General features: G+C 39.4%; 1 protein-coding gene across 5 annotated transcripts in view; it reads right to left on the reverse strand.

Moving 5' to 3' along the window:
* Positions 1-309: 309 nt before the first annotated feature.
* Positions 310-20,508, reverse strand: part of LOC138761501 (uncharacterized) — a 38,464-nt gene continuing 18,265 nt past the window's right edge. For 4 of the 5 annotated variants that reach the window (XM_069933731.1, XM_069933729.1, XM_069933730.1 and 1 more), the window contains 4 exons: positions 11,796-12,001; positions 11,223-11,299; positions 8,545-8,661; positions 310-6,634 (listed from right to left, as the gene is read on the reverse strand). In XM_069933731.1, coding sequence (XP_069789832.1) covers positions 6,436-6,634; positions 8,545-8,661; positions 11,223-11,299; positions 11,796-12,001 — 599 coding nt within the window. In that variant the 3' untranslated portion in view covers positions 310-6,435. The remainder of the gene's footprint in view (positions 6,635-8,544; positions 8,662-11,222; positions 11,300-11,795; positions 12,002-20,508) is intronic. The other variant, XR_011356351.1, reaches the window with a different exon arrangement.

Here is a 20,508-nt window from a genome sequence, read left to right on the forward strand (position 1 = left end):
TTGAAATAAATAAAATTGGAGAAACTACTCCAGAGGAATTTTTGTCTAAGTGGAATAGTGAATTACTAAAAGGGAAAATAGAAGTACCGATTTTAAAGCATTTATTGAAGTTATGGAACAGGATCCTTGTGGAGAGAGGAATTAAAAATTATCAAAAACCCAAAATGACGCTAAGACAAAATCAACTTATTCCTTTCACTTTGAATAATTCTTTATTTGATAGTTGATACAGTAAAGGTATACAGAGGATAAAAAGATAGTTTTAGGATTTTTTTTACTTTTGAACAATTGAAAGAGAAAATACGACTTACAAAATAATACAATTTTTGCATGTTATCAACTTAAATCATATTTTAAAATGATGAGCATACTTTAGAAAAATGTTCACAATTGGAGAAAAAGTCATATGACAAGAAATTAATCTTCAAAGAAGAATGGAATATGTTTTAGCTGCTTGTGTAAAGGACACTTCAGCAAAATATAAGTGACTCAATTGTGATATATGCAGTTTAAACCATCCCAAGTTACAGCATACTCAACAAAGTTGAGAAAGAAGTCAAACAATCTGAATCCAAGACTAAAGACACAGTCAAAGAGGATGCCTCAGCTTCGGTTCAGACCAACAGTCTTACTGGGGCCGGTGACAAAGCTCTCTCAATAATTCCTGTGCAGGTTAAAGCTAAAAAAGGAAGCTTCATACTGAAAACATACGCATTTCTTGATCCAGGAAGTACTGCATTATTATATACTCTTGAATTAATGAATAAACTTAATCTTCATGGTAAAAGATCACAAATCGTGTTGAAGACAATGAATCATAAAAGGGACATTGAAACTAATATAGTTTCAGATTTACAGATTGCTGGATTGAATAGCAATGAATTTGGTGATCATCCAAGTGTATACACTCAGAAAACTATGCCTGTGAATAAGGAGAAAATTCCCTATCAGGATGATATCAAACAGTGGGATTATCTAAAAGATGTTTGCTTATCAAGATTGATGCTAAAATTGAGATGGTAATTGGATTAGATATACCATAATCTCTCGAACCTCTGGAGTCATTGGTGCATCAATAATCTAAACATTCTTACAGCCAAGGGTAAACACAAGAAGTTAAACAAGAAAATCTACTGACGCTGTGATTGTAGTTTACACAAAAATGCTAGAGAAACTCAACAAGTAACACAACTTTCTATATATTGCAAAGTATGCCTTCTTTTTGCTCATGCCTTAATGAAGGACTCAGGCCCGAAACGTTGGTTTATGTAATTTTATCTTTGCTACACAAAGAACCCTGTGCGACTTGTTAAGTTTCTCCAGAATTTTTGTGCAAACACAAAAAACTGTTTGCCCAAAGCTGCCAAAAAATTGCTGATGCTACTCCACAGCAACAAACAAATGCTTAGGTATTTGGCGGAACACACCCATATTTTGGACTTGACTCAGAATTTCACACACATTTTGGTACAAATTTTTGAGAGTCACCTGATAAACAGACCTGGCAATGAAAGTTTTTACAGAATTAAAATGACCAGATTCTACTTATCAAAAACAGAATAAAATGAACAACTGTTGAACCATAGAATTTGACTTGTTCTTATATAGCACTTAACCGTTATTTTGCAAGCAAAAATGGCAACTAATAGGTGCATTGCAAGGAATGACAAATAATAAATGAGATATATGACCAGCTTTAAAAAACATAATGCTGGAGAAACTCAGCAGGCCAGACAGTCTACTTCATAATTGCAAAGAAAAAGATGCATAATCAATGTTTTGGACTTGAGCCCTTCATCAAGTTATGAGCAAAAAATACGACCAGCTGACTTGTGTTGATGATTAAAATGGTCACAGATGACTGCAGAAATCTACTTTCATGCTCACCTTCACAAGTAGATGGTTGGGTGGGTGGGGGGTCTCATTCTAACGTGAAAAGCAGTTTCATGATAACACAATAGAATGAAGCCATTTTGTGCTCATACTTCCTGAGATTTCCCCATATATTATAATTTCTATTTCAAATGCTTATTCAGTTACTCTCAAGAATATTGTTAGTATTTGGATCAATAACCATTTGCGCTTTGGATTCTATAATGCATTACATTACTTAAATATTTTCAAATGTCTCTTTTCCAATAACAATCCTCTATCAGTGAAAAGGGCTCTCACCTTCCAGAAACCTATTACAATTGCAAAGAAAAGCAACATCCCTTATAAGCTTTAATGTCCTCCCATCAATAAATATGCCTACAGATCCTTTAATTATTTTAGAATGTTGATTAGATCACTATTTATCTAAACCTAATGGAATGAAAGCCAAATGCAAGTAGCCTTCGCTTATAATTTGACCCCCAGCATCTGGTGTATCTGCAAAGTATTCTTTCCAACATCAATATGTGTTCGATAATCAAAGTTTACTCCAGAAAGGGTCTAACCAAAGATCTGAACAACTGATAGCTTTTACTGCCGGGTACAGGCCCTGTGGGCCAAATGTTGTGCTGACCTACTCAACAATCTAAACCTTCCCTACCACACACCCATAACTATTTTTCTTGCATCCATGTGCCTGTCAAAGTCTTTTGAATGTCCTTATTTTACAATGCATTCTGGGGACCCACTGTGTAAAATAAAACTTATCCCTCACATTAAACTTTCTTAAACTTTCCTCCCTTCGCCTTTAAACAGATGTCCTCTGGTATTTGCACACAATGGTGCTGGCTGTCCACACTATCTGTGCCTCTCATAATCTGGTAGATCTCTATTAAGTGACCTCTCATCCTTCTTCGCTCCAAAGAAAAAAGCCTTACCTCTGCTAATTTTGTCTCATAGACACATTCTCCAATCCAGGCAACATCCAGGTAAATCTTGAACCCTCTCCAAAGCTTCCATATCCTTCCTGAAATGAGGCAACCAGAACCGAACAAATATTCCAAGTGTGGACAAAGTACAATTTTATAAAGCTGCAACATTACCTGACAGCACGAACTCAATGCCCCTAATGAAGGCCAGCAAGGTTAAGCCTTCTACCCTATCAACCTGCTCGACAAATGTGAAAGATCTATGGATTTTGGCCCCAAGGCCACTCTGTTCTTCTTCACTATTAAGATTCTCGCCATTAACCATGTCTGCCACTTCAAGTTCAACTTTCCAAAATGCAGCAGATGATGTATGGGGAGATACCAACCTGCAAACATCCTACCAACTATTTTTAAAAGCTGACTGAAAATCTACATGCATTTGACCATGCATTTTGATTCAAAATATTTATTTTTTGTTTTCATCAGACCCCATCATAAAATTTCTGAGTAACATTTCTGTAACTCCTGTTAATTCGTTGCTACTGACCATGAGGTTTATAGAAAAGGTAGTCAAATTAGGGCTGATATCATAATTATTCGGTTTCTGTTACATTTAGAATGTTGTCTTTTTGTGAGAAGTACAGAACTTGCCTATAATAGATATTTATTAAACACAAGACCTGTTACTTTACCTTCACAAACATTACTTTTCCAGAAAGATTCAAGTATAATTGCAAGAATTACAATGAAATTGCAATATTTATGTGCCAGAATTCCACATGGACAGCACAGATTCATATTAACATCAATTGTAAAAAAAAAAGTTTTTTTTGTGGAAAGAAAAATTCCACAAAAATAATACGATATTAGTGTTCAAAGTATAAAATAGAAAAAATATGGTCCATTCTAGTTGAGTCAGGAGGGGCAAAAAAAGTAAGACAGCAGTAAAAGCCCCTTGACAGAGAGATCACAATGTTGTTTTAATTAACCCTGGATTGATGGATGTAAATATTCATCTTTTAGAAATATAGAAACAGCAGTACATGTGATCAGAATATATTTTTTATATTTAATTTTTTTAAAAATTGGCAGAAGCCAATTCTAGCTGTCCAAATTAATCATATGTTTTAGAGGGTGGGAGGAAACCGGATCACCCAGGGGAAACCCATGCAGATATGGGGAGAGTGAATAACTCCTTGTAGACAGCGCCAGATTCGATAATATACTTGTCAGGAAAGTAACTTTTATCATTGACTGGTAGGGTGAATGATCTTGGGAAGTGATGCGACACTCGTCTCAGCCAACCCCATTTTCCCACCCAGGCATCACTTTGCACAATCTTTAAGCTTCAATAACGAATAATCGAGGAGCAAACACAGCAGGTGTACTCAGTTTACTTCTCCACCATGTCTGCACCTCCACACCAACCCAGCTCACATTGTTGAAGAACCAATTGATGATACTACAATATAATACCAAATGCACAAGTTTAAAGTTTACTGACCAATAACTTTGGAACCAAGGATAATGGATAGAGAGAGAGAGAGAAAAATCAGTACAAGCTATGGCGACTAAAAAAGAGAAATGTTCTTGATACTGAGTGCACAAAGATATGCAAAGTACAGTTATATAGTACAGTTATATATTTGTGAAAAGGAGTCCTACTGCAAAATTGCACTTTTAAAGCAAATCTCTGTGGCGGGCATCCCCTACAAATCTTATCTGTGCACTAACTAGCAGCAGTGTTGGGCCTACAGATTGAACGATCTGCAAACTCTATTTTCGAGCCTCTCTTTTTACAGAGATCACCAGTAAAAATTGTTGGTGACCCCTTTTATTTTAAAGAGGATGTGCTGGGGGTGAGATCTAAATGAAATTATGCATAACTCACTTACAACATGTCAAATGCTTTTTTATTTTGAGTTGTTTGCATCATTTATAAATTGTTGATCCAACTGCTGTCATGAAGGGGTGGGGGAGGGGGAGGGGGGGCGTTTCCCCAGTTTCCAGTGTCCTGCACCAGTCTGTTACTCCCCGAGCGTGCAACCCCTTGAGGTATGCTGCCCACCACAGGCGCCTCCATCTTGGGCACAGACCTCCTTGTTGCACCGTCGGTTCCCTTAACAGGTCCTTTAAAGCCTATACAGAGCTGTCAGCATCAGGACAGGGCAATTGAACTCTGCAGAGCAGCGCAGTGTCTCCGCTCCCCACTATCCCGGCTCAGCAAGAGCAGCAACACTGCAGTTACTGCAGCTCTGGCAGCGATGCCATTTTTTGGTTAAAAACTGGATGTAAACTGGATCTGGAATAAGGAGGTAGTAAATAGCAAGCATTGCAGATTAATAGCTTGGAACAATACACAGTATTATAAAGTAACAAGGCTCTTCTGAAAACTAACCATCATACCCTAAGTATTGATCAGCAAGCTTCAAAACCTGGGCCTCTGCACCTCCCTCTGAAACTGGATCCTTGTCGTAAGACCAGTCAGAGCAGATCGGGTAACAATATTTCCCCCTCAATGACAATCAACTCAGGTGCACCTTAAGGATGTGTGCTTAGCCCACTGCTCTATTTTCTCTGCACCCACATGTGTCCAGGCACAATTCAAATGCCATCTACAGATTTTCCGATGACACCAAGGTCATTGGCAGAATCACAGGTGGCAATGAGGAAGCGTACAGGAGTGAGACAGATCAGCTAGTGGAGAGGTTGTTACAAATTTGCATTCAACGTTAGCAAAATTAAGGAAATGATTGTGGACTTCAGGAAGGGGAAATTCGGAGAAACCAGTCCTCATCAAGGGGTCAGCAGTAGAACTTCAAATTTCTGGGTGTCAACATCTCTGATGATCTATCTTGGGGGCATCATGTCCATGCAATCATGAAGAAGGTTTACCAACAGCTATATTTCATTAGGAATATGAGGAGATTCGATACGTTACCAAAGACTCCTGCAAATTTCTACAAGTGTACTGTGGAGAGAATTCTGACTGGTTGTATTTCTGACTGGTTTAGAAGTGCCAATCCACAGGACAGGTAAAGGCTATCGAGTTGTGAACTTGGCCAGTGCCATCATGGGCATTAGTCTTCACTCAATTAGGACATTTTTGAGAGGTGGTGTGTCAAGAAAGCAGCCTGTCATCAAGAAACTTCACCACCCAGGCAATGCCCTTTTCTCACTGCTATCATTAAGGAGGTGGTACAAGAGCCCAAAGACGCACACCCAGTGTTACAAAAACAGCTTCTTCCCCCCCACCACCAGATTTCTGAATGTACATGGACTTGATTTTATTTTTTTCTTTTTGCACTAATTATTTATTTATATATATATCTTATTTATGGAACCATAATTTATTGCATCTGTAATGCACAATACTTCCGCTGCAATACAGTAAATTTTGAGACACGTTTATGATAATAAACCTGGTTCTGATTCTAACAATAACCATTGTTTACTTTGGTCAAGTGGAACAGATGTTGCCATATTACCTGGAGATGAACTTGTTCCTTTTTTTGGCACCTTCAGCAATAATGATTTGTACGATATGCTTCATGCCAACATCTGACCAATTCCAAAATATGGCATGCTTTGGCTAATGGCAGTAAATCCAGGGGTGTTACAGACAGTGCCTCTCTCATGGGCTCCCTGGAGGGGTGGCAAATCCAGAGCTGTCACTGTCGCTGGTGGTTGGAGATCGCGGAGCAAACTCAACAGGGCTCTTTGTATTACGAAATTTATCTAACAAAGTTGCATTAAAGACAGATGCCGGAGATCTTGCTTCCCCTTCTGCTGCCTTGCTATTGCTGGCCTTGGATGGAGTCCCACCTGGAGATCTAAAAGTGGAAGCAACAGCAAAAGTATGAGGAGTGGGGAAATAGTTACTGATAAACTGCAAGCATAAAAGTGATCCCATCCATGATTGGTCACTAAGCATTAGGGCAGTGGTTTTCAAACTTTTTCTTTCCACTCACATCCCACCTTAAGTAATCCATATGCCAATAGGTGCTCTGTGATTAGTAAGGGATTACTTAAGGTGGGATGTGAGTGGGAAAAAAGGTTGAGAACCACTACACTAGCTCCAATTGTTACTGAAATATTTTGCTTGAGAAAAATTGTCATTGGCCATTTCCTTTAGAGTTATGAATCCATGCACATAACGAGTCAATTAGGGATGATTAAAACATTGGTTCTCAAACTTTTCCTTTCCATTCACCTACCACCTTAAGCAATGCCTTACTAATCACAGAGGACTTGTGGCATAGGTAATATTTAAAATGATTTGTGAGTGGAAAGAAAAAGTTTGAAAATCACTGGACTAGGGGATGCAAGCCTATTGACTCTCAGGTCCAAGTATTTGGGTACTGAGACTGTCTCAATGCCTCATGTTCCAGGAATCTAAAGTAGTATCTCAATCAAACAGACCTTTATATTCAATAACCACATGATAGTGTTAATATTTGGATTTGCCACTTGGAAAACATTCTGAAATGTAAACGATGCGCTGCATTTCCCAGAAAAAGACTTGAAATAATCTTGCAAATAATCCCTGTGCAACACCTCTCCTTGTTTGGTGATGATGCTTTCCTAGGTACATGATCTAGCAGATTAAATCAACCATTTTGATCCGTCTGACCAGTTCAGCATTAATTGGAATCTCTGTAACTTTTGTGACTAATATGAGCAGGCTATATTGTGACAGATTATGTAATATTGTATATCTTTGAATATTGTATATAGATATGTTTTAAAAGGAGATAAATTGTGGCAGGTTTTTTTAATGTAGGTCACATACAAACACTTCAAAACAGATTTCATTTAAAATGCCAGAACTCTGCTCAAGTCAGGCAATCCAGGCTTCACATGGGGCAAGTTTCTTCAGCAAGTGGCTGATCTAAAGGAATCAGTTGTGGGTGTCCAACGAGCCACAAATCTCTCTCAGAGAACCGACAAGAACCTTCCTGAGCAGTAACTATTTACTTTTCAAGCACCAAAGTCTGGTGAAATGCATAAATATTAAATTATGTGCACAGTATAAGAATTGCCTGCAACCAGTGAACTTGGAGGAGTGAGAAGTGAGATTGGTCTGTGAATCAAAGAACTTTTCTAAACTTACACACACATTACATACACGGGTGCTTAGAATTAGAAAGGGATTAAGTTAAGTTAATAGTAACAAGTTAAAATTTGATCTGGTTTTCATGTTTAAAGATAATTAAAAGCAACTTCTGTTTAAGTAACCATGTGTCTTGGTGAATTTCTATTGCTGCTGGGTTTTGGGGTCCTCTGGGCCGATAACAATACCAAAAGAAAGTGGTTCAAGAGAGGAAATAGTATTTAATATTATCTGTAGGTACTCAATTTCCTTAATAAAATGGAGACAAAGCATTAATCACTGGATACTTGGTACGTTTGGACTCTACAACATGACATCAAGGTTTTGTGCTTTTCGAGAACAGAGCAGCAAATATTTATTGGATATTGATCAATCGTAAGCAGCAGAGTTTCAGTTTGATTTGGACATCCTGTTCGACTCAGAAATGTGTTCTATGCTCTGATGACAGTTCTATCACCTGTTAAAAAAATATTCATCTCTTGCAGCTCTCATAGTGATACAGTATGGATACAAGCCATTTGGCCCAGCATTTTCAAGGCAACCATGAAACACACAATAATGCTAATCCAATTTTCCGGCACTTGACCCTTAGTCTTCTGTCTCCATTCAAACAGAAGTGCTTCTACACACCTGTCAACCCCTGTTGAACGAAGCCTCTTAAAATGGTTTGCCGCCAGCAGCTCAGAGTGGAGACTTCTGACAGGATTTAGGCTGTGGGCACCTTCAGGGTCTCTCAGATCCCCAATACTACAAACATATGAATTAACAAAGTAAATTTTGATTGGAATAAAACAACCCTTTATTGGCAGAGCATAAACATTACTTCATTTTAGAAATCCTGATTTTAACCTTTATGATTCGCTGTACAAGAAAGTGCAAATTCATTCTCATCAACACTATTGCGACACGAGCCGTGTATCTCTGTAACAGTACAACAGTGTAACAGTAACAGTGTAACCGTATCTCTGAAACAGTACAAGATTGGTACTTTCCCAAGATCATGTTATATGGCGAGCTCTCCACTGGCCACCGAGACAGAGGTGCACCAAAGAAGAGGTACAAGGACTGCTTAAAGAAATCTCTTGGTGCCTGCCACATTGACCCCAGCCAGTGGGCTGATCTCACCTCCAACCGTGCATCTTGGCGCCTCACAGTTCGGCGGGCAGCAACCTCCTTTGAAGAAGACCACAGAGCCCACCTCACTGACAAAAGTCAAAGGAGGAAAAACCCAACACCCAACCCCAACCAACCAATTTTCCCTTGCAACCGCTGCAACCATGCCTGCCTGTCCTGCATCGGACTTGTCAGTCACCAACGAGCCTGCAGCAGATGTGGACCTACCCCTCCATAAATCTTCGTCCGCGAAGCCAAGCCAAAGAAAGAAGAAGAACTTAATGTCTGCTTAATAAAAGCAAGCACCTTTTCACAATCCTGCCCACCTGTGTCACCACTTTTAAGGAACTATGTCCCCTTTTTCTCTTGGTTCTACAACATTCTCCAGGGGCCTACCACTTACTCTGTGAGTCTTGCCCTGATGCAACATCTTGCATGTGTCAGAGTAAAATTCCACCTTTAATTCCTTGGCTTGCTTTCCTAGTTGATCTTGAACTGGTTTTAACTTTAATCAGATAACCTTGTTTTTGTTTCAGATGATCACTGACTGCAGTTTTTTTTAAATTCATGCTGGATGGGAAGGGGATTTGTTCACCAAGGAATTATCCTTGTGCAGGAGTCAAACTGAAAAGTCTGCAGACACTGTGACTGAAGTAAAAACAATGCTGGAGGAACTCAGCAGGTCAAATCTTCTTTGGCTTGGCTTCGCGGACGAAGATTTATGGAGGGGGTAAAAAGTCCACGTCAGCTGCAGGCTCGTTTGTGGCTGACAAGTCCGATGCGGGACAGGCAGACACGATTGCAGCGGTTGCAGGGGAAAATTGGTTGGTTGGGGTTGGGTGTTGGGTTTTTCCTCCTTTGCCTTTTGTCAGTGAGGTGGGCTCTGCGGTCTTCTTCAAAGGAGGTTGCTGCCCGCCAAACTGTGAGGCGCCAAGATGCACGGTTTGAGGCGTTATCAGCCCACTGGCGGTGGTCAATGTGGCAGGCACCAAGAGATTTCTTTAGGCAGTCCTTGTACCTTTTCTTTGGTGCACCTCTGTCACGGTGGCCAGTGGAGAGCTCGCCATATAACACGATCTTGGGAAGGCGATGGTCCTCCATTCTGGAGACGTGGCCCATCCAGCGCAGCTGGATCTTCAGCAGCGTGGACTCGATGCTGTCGACCTCTGCCATCTCGAGTACTTCGACGTTAGGGATGTAAGTGCTCCAATGGATGTTGAGGATGGAGCGGAGACAACGCTGGTGGAAGCGTTCTAGGAGCCGTAGGTGGTGCCGCAGGTCAAATAGTCTATTTGAAATAGCAAAGATAAAGATACAGAACCAATGTTATCATGATTGATGAAGGGCTCAAGCCTGAAACGTTGGCTATGAATCTTTATCTTTGGCCTGAGTTTCTCCATCACTGTGCTCGCCTTGTGCAACTCCAGGTGCCCTTGGTAAAATGTATTTGGAATGCAGTCTGCGGTTTTCACGTTGATATTTAAGAAGGAACTCCTCATGATGGAGGTGGTGCAATGTAGCTCCTCTATAACAAATCCTGAAGCAATTAGAACTTTTGGTGAGGATGAAGTAGAAGTGGAGATACTCAGAGTTCAGAAGAATAAGGTATTGAAGACTCAGAGGGAGGCTGAATAGTTTCAGAAAGAGGAATTAGTATGATATTTCTGAGGAGGGAAATCATCTGAAGCCAATTTTAATCTCATTTTCTTGTTAAAAATGTCTTGCATACTTTTACAATGGTTCCACACACAAGTGTAACCTCCAAATTCCTCCTTCCACATAACTGCAACCTCCAAATTCTTTCCTGAAGAGTATTGTCCATTCTTTTAAGCATTTATTTATTCCTACAGAATATGTAACACACAATATAACAAATTATTTTTCAACAACAGAATAAGAAAGCATCTGAACCTAAATTTTTGCTATGATCCACTGCTCCCCAGGTCCTTTTACAAACACACAACTGAAAATATTGCCTCACTAACACCTATTTAAAGTCTGCCCATAGCCATTGTGTGGAATAGTGATCTGCACAGATACAAAACGCTCTTGCTGCCATATCCAGTCAGTGCCCCAAGCAGCGAGATCCAGTTGACTGCATTATGAACACCCCAGCAGGCAGGCTGAAGAGGATTGTGAGAAATGCCAACAAAGTTCAGTGTCAAATCATCAAATTAAATGCTCCATTTTCTCACCTTTTAGAACGTCGATTCAATCTAGCCAGGCCATAACTCTCCAGCAGATCTGGGGTGGCCAAGGCCACTTGTTCTTTCTGCAAGATTAGAGAAATTTAGCAAATTTGACAGCACTTGAAATGTACTGAAAAACTTGAACCAAGGTGCAAAAAAAAACACAAAACTTCCCAGCTCCTCTGAGAACAGGCACCTTCCTCTTTAATGGGTTGATTTTCCCTGAACACGTGACTTTCGGTTTGTCAATACAGGTGATCCCCCGCGTTATCAGAAATTCACACGAATAGAATTCACAAATCACTTCCTAAGAATTTGAGATGGGTAACAAAATCTGATCTCACTGAAATTATGTGAAAGTAAAAGTGAATCAATAAACTGAAATGTTACCGTTTTCAACTTGGTTCCGTGATGCATGGGCAGGTAACTTTGCTTCATGCTGTAGAAAACTGCGACAGGAACGCAACGCACCCCCATCCCCAGCTGCAGTGATCACCTGCACCATCCCTCAACCATGGACCATCACCCATCACAAAACAATTAAAAGCAGCACCAGCAGTTTTAAGTTTGGTGACTTACTGTGTGGAGATTCGACTTGTCTTTCAGAGGGGTTTTCAATGGTCGATTACAGAACGAGGGAAGTGGTGGCGGTAGTGGTGGAGGTGGAGGTGGGAGAAAAGTCGCAGCAAATGCAGGTTGGGAGGAACCTGTGCTTGTAGAGTTCTCAGCCTGCTTCTTCAGCCTCTTTTCAGCGAGTCGTTTAGAAGTTCTTTGACCTTTAGCCTCTAGAAAATAGAATCATCCCATTGAACTCAGTGCATTAGCTCATGCTGTCCTTGACTCCAATGAAGATGTCCAGAATCTTAAGATACACACTCAGTGCCCCTTCCCACTATTGAGATCGAGTAAACAGGGGTGTCCATTGTCTCCAGCTCTCTTCATTTTGGCTACAGAACTGCTGGCTGAACCCAAACGTCAGGATCCAGACATCAATGTCCTCAGAGTTGGCCAAGAAGAACACAAAATCGACCTTTTTGCTGATAAAATGCTGATATATCTGACAGACCCAGCAACTTTGCAGGCCAGGCTCCACTCTACTCTCAAGGAATATGGGAAAGTCTCCGGGTACAAGATCAATTGGGACAAGAGTGAAATTATGCCACTTACAAAAGGGGATAAGAAAGCAGTCAATTGAAGTGGCCACAGAAGGGGGTTAAATACCTGGGAGTCAAGGTGGATAAAAATCTGCAAAATTTATATAAACTAAATTATATCCCGTTGCTCAAAAAAAATTAAGGAGGAACTAAACAAATGGATAACCCTGCCCATCATGTGGGAGGGCACAGTCAAATGCATCAAGATGAATGTGTTGCCGAAGTTTCAGTGTCTCTTTCAGACTTTACCCATGGCATTGCCCCGGAAATTCTTCCAGAATATTAATTCACAGGTAAGTAGGTTCATTTGGGACAGGAGGGTGGCCAGGGTATCCATGCAGAAATTAACCTGGGATTACAGTATGGGCAGACTGAGATTACCAGACTTTAGGAAATATTATTGGGCAGCACAGTCGAGGTATGTTGCTTCACTTTTTGAGGGAGGAGGTATACCATCCTGGGCACAAACTGGTCTGTACATAGTGGAGGAAAAGATAGCAGAAGACTTTATTTGTAAATGGGACTCTAAATTGTTATCTGGCAACAAAGACACTCCCTTATTAAAACATACACTTTATGTGTGGAACAAGATTAATCAATGCATTGGGCTTAAAGTGGGGTTGCCTTAAAAACATCCTGACTATGGGACAATAGATAACAAGATCCTGGACACCTGGTGCCAGAAAGGGTTCGGGTGTATGAGCGAGGGCAGCTTATGTCATTTAAAATAAGTATGACTTGTCAAACAGGACATTCTTTTGCTCTCTTCAGTTGTCTTTTTTAAGAGACAAATTAGGTCCAGCTATGGTCCTACTGGAGTGGAGTGGCATGGAGTCTCTGATTCGAAAGGGGAACACGCGTACTTTTATTGCGGCAATGTATTTCTTACTCCAAGCAGAAAGCCCAAAGCTGGGTCTTCATTAGTCTAGGCAGAGGTGGGAGTCAAACTTAGGTGTAACGACTGATGATCAGTGCTGGTCATGACAGTATGACTTCAATTATTAACACTAGATACAGGCTGGTGCAGTATAATTTTCTACACCAGTTGTACTATGCGCTGCAGAAATTGAACAAGGTTCAGCCAGAAATTTCAGATCAATATTTTAGATGTGGTATAGAAACAGGAACCTTTGTGCACTCAACGCATTCATGCTCCAAAGTGAGGCCCTTTTGGGTAGAGCTAGGCCAAGTCCTAGAGAAAATCATGGATAAAAAGTTTTCACAGGACCCAGAGTTGTTCCTGTTGGGAAACATCATGGACATAAGGCTTACAATGAAGCTGTCCAAATTTCAAATCCAATTTGTGTTGATTGCTTTGGAGGTGACCAGGAAGGATATAGCAGTTATTTGGAAACCTGACCCTCATCTAGCCATTGCATGTTGGAACGCAGAAATGCAGAGCTGTGCTCCCGTGGAGAAAATTACCTACAACTTAAGGGGGAAATATGACATCTTCCTTAAAATTTGGCAACCATACCTGCATTACATGGGGGAAAGATATAGTGCGTCACTTTGTCCGTTCCCAGCTGCCCTCTCCTGCGGGTGGGGGGGGGGTGCGCGGGGTGGGGGGGAGGGGGTGGATGGATTCATCTTAATCAGGTTGAGACCTGAAAATTCTGGGGGCCAGTGGTGGGGTCCTGATGAATTCTACAATTATGGTTTTCTCTTTAAGTTTGCTTTGACTTTTTCCCTACGAATTTTTAAAGTGTAATTGTTTTGTTTTACTTTTTGGTGCTTATATCCCTAATATATCTGGAAGATAAAGTGATATTGATAAATGTTACAGGAATAAGGGACAAGGGCCAATTTATTGCTGCCTCTCTTCTTTCGGGTAATTGTCTATTTAGTTTTGTCTTTAGATGTATTAATTGTGAAAAGGAGGGGGGAATTGGACTTGATAGTGAAGCTTGTATATAATTGGAGAATGTCGTGTGGTTTTTATCATGGATTATGGCTTTTTGACATTGTTTGAGTTTGAAAAATTATACATGAAATATTCAAAAAAATACACTTGGAGTCAATCATCCTGTTAATGCTCATTCATTGTGGCCCAGATGGTGATAAGATTTTTAAAATATTTTTTTTTACAGTTTACATCAGTGACACACATTCCCAGAGCAGTGTCCTGAATTGCAGAACTGCAAGAAGGAAGAAGGAAGAAGGAATTCAACATTAGTTGAAGGAGATAAACCAAAATTAGCTTTTATGCAATTAAAGTTAGCTGTGGCAAGAAAATGTATAACCATTATGTGGAAAAATGATGTCGAGTTGAATATACATAGATGGCATAGTGAATTACAATCATATTTATATCTGGAAAAAATAAAATATAACCTACAAAATATTCTTTTTTTGTTAAGATGTGGAGTTTATATTTAGAACATATGGCTATAGATCTTAAGTAAATGTATGTACAGAGTTGGCACTCCAAACAGTTAATATTGAATATCCAGAAACAATCTTTTTTTTAATGGCTCCGAGGGGAGGTGGTTGGGATGGGATAGTTTAGATGGGAAAAGGGGTGGGGGGGGAGGGAAAGTGTTTTTTTATTGTTTTTTTTTTGTTATGTTTAACATTTTATAACATTTTTAAATAAAATTTTCCAAAAAAAACATTAGTTGAACTAGAAAATGACTGGCTGTATCAGGTGTCTCTTATTCTCTTTGCCTGCGCTATCTTGCAACACCCTTAAAAGAGCACACACCAAATCAGGGTGATGTTCCAGTTTCTCAATTCAATGGTCCACTTGAAATTGTCAATTTAATTCAGAACCATGATTAATTAAAGCTCACTCTCATGAAGGGCTGATAATTTCCCCCAAAAAGTAATTTCATACACCTTTTAACAGATGGCAAAATGTGGACACCATTACTCACTCCCTCAGCATCTCACAACTAATCACTATGCATGTCTTCTGACTAAATTTGGCTTCTGAATTTATTTCACATGGACCGCAGAGAGGATCGACTGACAATCTACCTTTCCCTTGACAATCTCTCTCTCTACATTGTGTGCCAATACGTGATAGGAGAGTGCACATTTGAACTCAGACGGATTCAATGGACTTTTTTTCTCTGCAGTTTGGCTTCCATAATAATGCTTGGAAGCTGACTCATAAGAAAGTGATCTGTCATGGACATTGCACACCCTTTACCCTTTTTACACTGATACTTCAAGCCAGGTACAATCCACCTTTAATACACCTTGCTTTTGTGTATGAATGTGATGAAGGCAGATTGGGGGGGCTCGTCATTTCAGACCTGTCTTTTATCCGCCAAGTGAGGTCGTATCAGAGGCGAAGCAGGGTGAGTGTAAAAGTGCGAGCTGTGTTGCCAGGTCCAAACGGGACGCTGACGCTGCTGTCCTATACGTCCCACCTCTTTTGCTCCGGGAAGCTGGCTTGCTGTGTAAAAAGCCTCACTGACCCAGCATTTCTTGTGTTTGTGTGAACAAGCAAGCTGATTTCCAGAGATGGGTCATATATACGGCCATAATGAGGGTTTGTAGTGTAAAAAGAGTACTTATTTCTAGATATTTATGACAGTTACTGTTGACAATTTGCAAAATCATGCCACATGGCTAACATCATAGTGATGTTCAGCATTAGAATTTTTAACCACTTAAGTTTGGCTGCCTGCAAACACAATAAAATAATTTAAATTCAAGGGCTTAGTTTCAATTGCAGCTATGTTCTTTTTTTGGTTTGATAACTAAAGTAATGAAGGAGTCGATTTCAATTTTTAATGGTACTTACTGTTTGGGAATTTGTGTTTTTACACAGGGTTCTGGGGGATCTTTCTGTGGTATTCAATTTTACCAGCTTTTCTGAAAGAATCAATTCCTGAAAGTATTTTGTAAATCCATTCACATAGCTCCCCTGGGGATGCAGCAATCACAATGTTAAGTACAGCACAGGAACAGATCCTTCAGCTCAGGTATCTGCCCAAATTAAACCATATCTTTGCCATACATCAGTTTAGAAGCCTCTTAAAAGCTACTATCATACATTTTCCACCACTACTCCTGGCATCATGTTACAGGCACCTATCGTTCACTGTGTGAAAAATTTGTTCCTCCCATCTCCTTTAAAATTCAACCCCCACACATCATCATAAATGGATGTCCTCTGGTTTGTGGCATTTTAGTCCCTGGGAGAAAAATTCTGACCATCTGCTCCATTTATGCCTCTCATAATTTTATCCCTTAGACTCTGAAGTTCCAGAGAAAATAATCCAAGTGTATCCAATTTCTCCCACAGTGTGTAACTTCTAATTCAGTGAACATCCTAGTAAAGGTTTTAATTCTCAAATGCTGCACAAAATAAAATCTAAGATGAACAAATAGGTTAGAGATGATGATGGATGACTCAAGGCTCAGCTAAAGGAATGGCTTCAGGTTTTTAATGAGAGAAGACAGGTTTTGGAAGTTCTTGTGACAAGTATTATTTAAAAAGATCAAAGAGCCTCACTAAGCCAGTGAAGAAAGCAGAGGATGGGAAAGGGAAGGAGAGCTGAACAGGAGCTTGGGATTATCCACAGTGGCAATTTCAACTCTCTTTTCCTTTCCCATCCTCTGTAGTTGCTCTTCAAAATGGGCCCCCAAGTCTGTGCTTGGCTCACCAAAGTGGAGGTGGTCACATTGGCAGACTGAGTGCATTTAATATGGCTGGAGGAGGTGCACAGAAATATTTGCCTCAGGTAGAAGGGCTGTATAAGTCTCTGGATGATGGTAAGAGCAAATGTTGCATCCCCTGCAGGGGTAGCAGAAAGTACAGGGGGGTGGGGGGCACAGAGAGGTGGGTGGAAAGATATGGGCGGATCAGGGAGTCACGGAAGGAATGGTCCCTGCAGATGGCAGAGAGTGGTGCAGCTGGTGGGAATGACAAAGGATGCTGGTGAAAGGTGAGGATCTGGGGGTAACTTTACTTCTGCTATGTTGGAAGGGAGGCAGTGTACTTCTAAGTCTCAAATGCATTCCAGGAGAAAACAGGAATTTTGTTGGATTCAACTTATTTGACATCAAGTGTCCAACAAAGCAAGTAACAAATATGTTAGCATCAAATTCACAAAAAATTGACAGTTTACACAACTAACACAATTATCCAACAGTTATACCATGAATCTTAGTTCCAATTGAAACACATCTTGTAAGGATGCAGCTTGCTCTATATACAGAGAAAGGGTTCACCAAAACAGCTTTAAGATGTGATTTTTGATCACTGCAAAACCAAAAACCACTGTCCTATTCATCACAATACATACAAGTCTACAGAATACTAATTATTCCCAGTCTCTACATCCCAAACCTCATATTTCTGTACTGCTTGTACAGTCAGCACTTGTCAATCCCAAGGGGAAAACTTAGCTACTTTGATGGCAATTGCAAGGAAAACTAATCATATTCTCCTCCCCCCCCCCCCCCAAATATATTGCTAGTTAGCCTATCTATCTCTTCATTTGACTGAGGAGTTGGTGCTGGATCTGCTACTTTTTACATTACTGGTATATCTTAATTTAAATTTAGATAAATAGTGCGGTAGCAGGCCCTTCCCCACATGAGCCTGTGCCCCCCCAAATTCACCGATTAACCTACCAATCCCGTACATTTTTTGAAAGGTGGGAGGAAACCCACGCACACACAGAAAGAATGTTGAAACAATACCGGATTTGAACCCAAGTCACCGGCGCTGTAATTGCAATGTGCTAACTACAATGGCTTTGTGGCCAAGTTTCTGATGATACAAAGATTGGGGGAGAGGGTTGTAGTGTTGAGGAAGCAGGAAGTCTGCAAAGGGACTTGGTCAGGTTGGAAGAATGGGCAAAGAAGTGGTAGATGGAATACTGGATAGGGAAGTGTATAGTCATGAACTCTGGTAAAAGGAATAAAACCGTAAATTATCTTCAAAATGGGTAGAAAATTTAGAAATCGGTGTCCAAAGGGACGTTTGACTCCAAGTGCAGGAAGGTATATTTGCAGGTTGTGTTGGTAGAAAGGAAGGTAAAGGTAAAGTTAGCATTCATTTTGAGAGAACCACATTATGAAAGCAGATATAATGCAGAGGCCTTACAAGAAATCAGTCAGACCGTAGTTAGAGAATGAGGTGAAATTTTATAGAAGTGTACAAAATTATGAGGAGCAGAGCAAGTTGGCTTTTTCCACTTGTTGGGTGAGATAAGAACAAACCAAAAGTTGAAATGTTTCAGAGGAACATTAGAGGGAACTTTTTCCATTCAGAGGGTGGAAAGAAGATTGGATAGGTACATGGAAAGGAGGAGTATGGAGGGTCATGGTCCATGTGCAGGTTTTTTTATAACTTTTTATTTTTCACTGTGAACCATATCAACCAAAATATATACAAATGTTTCTCATTAAATATACACAGTGGTATTTTCTCCCTTCCCCCCCCCCCCCCCCACCTTCCCTCTCCCTTCCAAAATCAATAAATATTCAACATATACAACTATTAAACAATGTCATCACACAATGAAAAATAAACAAGAAAAATATATCATCTACTTTTACACACTGGATCAAGTAGTTTTGTCTTCTTATCATTTTAGGGGGCGGAGGTCCGAGGCAAGCCCTCTCTGTTATGTTCCATGTATGGTTCACAAATTTGTTCAAATAATGTGACTTATTTTTTAAATTATATGTTATTTTTTTCCAATGGAATACATTTATTCATTTCCATGCATCACTGCTGTATTCTCAGGCTCTCTTCCATTTTCCAAGTTGACATTATACATTTTTTTTTGCTACTGCTAAGGCTATCATAATAAATCATTTTTGTGCTTTATCCAATTTGAGGTCTAATTCCTTACTTGTATTACTTAGAAGATAGATCTCTGGATTTTTTGGTATGTTATTTTTTGTGATTTTATTTAATATCTGATTTAGATCTTCCCAAAACATTTTCACTTTTTCACATGCCCAAATTGTATGTACTGTTATTCCCATTTTCTTACAGCGAAAACATCTATCTGATAATGTTGGATCCCATTTTTTTAACTTTTGGTGCGTGATATATAACCTGTGTAACCAATTATACTGTATCATGTGTAACCTTGTGTTTATTATATTCTTCATAGTTCCAGAACAATTTTTCCCATGTTTCATTTTTTATCTTTTCCCACTTTTGTTTGGGTTTATAGCTTATTTCATCATTTTCCTTATCTTGCAGTTTAATGTACATGTTTGTTATAAATCTTTTAATTGCATTGTCTGTAATCACATATTCAAAGCTGCTTCCTTCTGGTAATCTCAGTCTGTTTCCCAATTTATCCTTTAAATAAGCTTTCAGTTGATGATATGCAAACATTGTACCATGAGTTATTCTATATTTGTACTTCAACTGTTCAAATGTTAATAAATTATTTCCCAAAAAACAATTTTCTATTCTTTTGATTCCTTTTCTCTCCCATTCTCTAAAGGAAAGGTTATCTATTGTAAAAGGGATTAGTGGGTTTTGTGTCAATAACAATTTTGGTATTTGGTAATTCATTTTTTCCTTTCTAAGTGAATCTTCTTCCATATATTGAATAAATGATGCAATACTGGTGAGCTTTTATATTGCACAGCTTTTCATCCAACTTATAAAGTATGTTCCAGTACCTTCTCCCCTATTTTATCTAGTTATATCTTAGTCCAGTCCGGTAAAAATCTGATAAATACCTTAATTGTGCTGCTCTATAATAATTTTTCAAGTTTGATAACTGCAAACCACCTTGATTGTACCTCTCTGTTAATTTATCTAACACTATCCTCGGTTTCCTCCCCTTTCCACAAGAATTTCCTTATTATTCTCTTTTGTTCATTAAAGAATTTCTCTGTTAAGGGAATTGGCAACGATTGAAATAAGTATTGTATTCTTGGGAAGACATTCATTTTAATGCAATTTACCCTCCCTATCAACATTTGTGGTAATTTTTTCCAATGTTCTAAGTCTTATTGCAACTTCTGTATTTAGTTTGTACAGGTTGCTAACTTAATACCTAGGTATCGGATTGCTTGTGTTTGCCATTTAAATGGTGATTCTTTTTTAAATTCTGTATAATCCGCATTACTCATTGGCATCACTTCACTTTTATTTGCATTGATCTTCTTCTTTGGCTTGGCTTCGCGGACGAAGATTTATGCAG

Source organism: Narcine bancroftii, chromosome 4 (genome assembly GCF_036971445.1).
Source record: "Narcine bancroftii isolate sNarBan1 chromosome 4, sNarBan1.hap1, whole genome shotgun sequence".
Lineage (NCBI taxonomy): Eukaryota > Metazoa > Chordata > Chondrichthyes > Torpediniformes > Narcinidae > Narcine > Narcine bancroftii.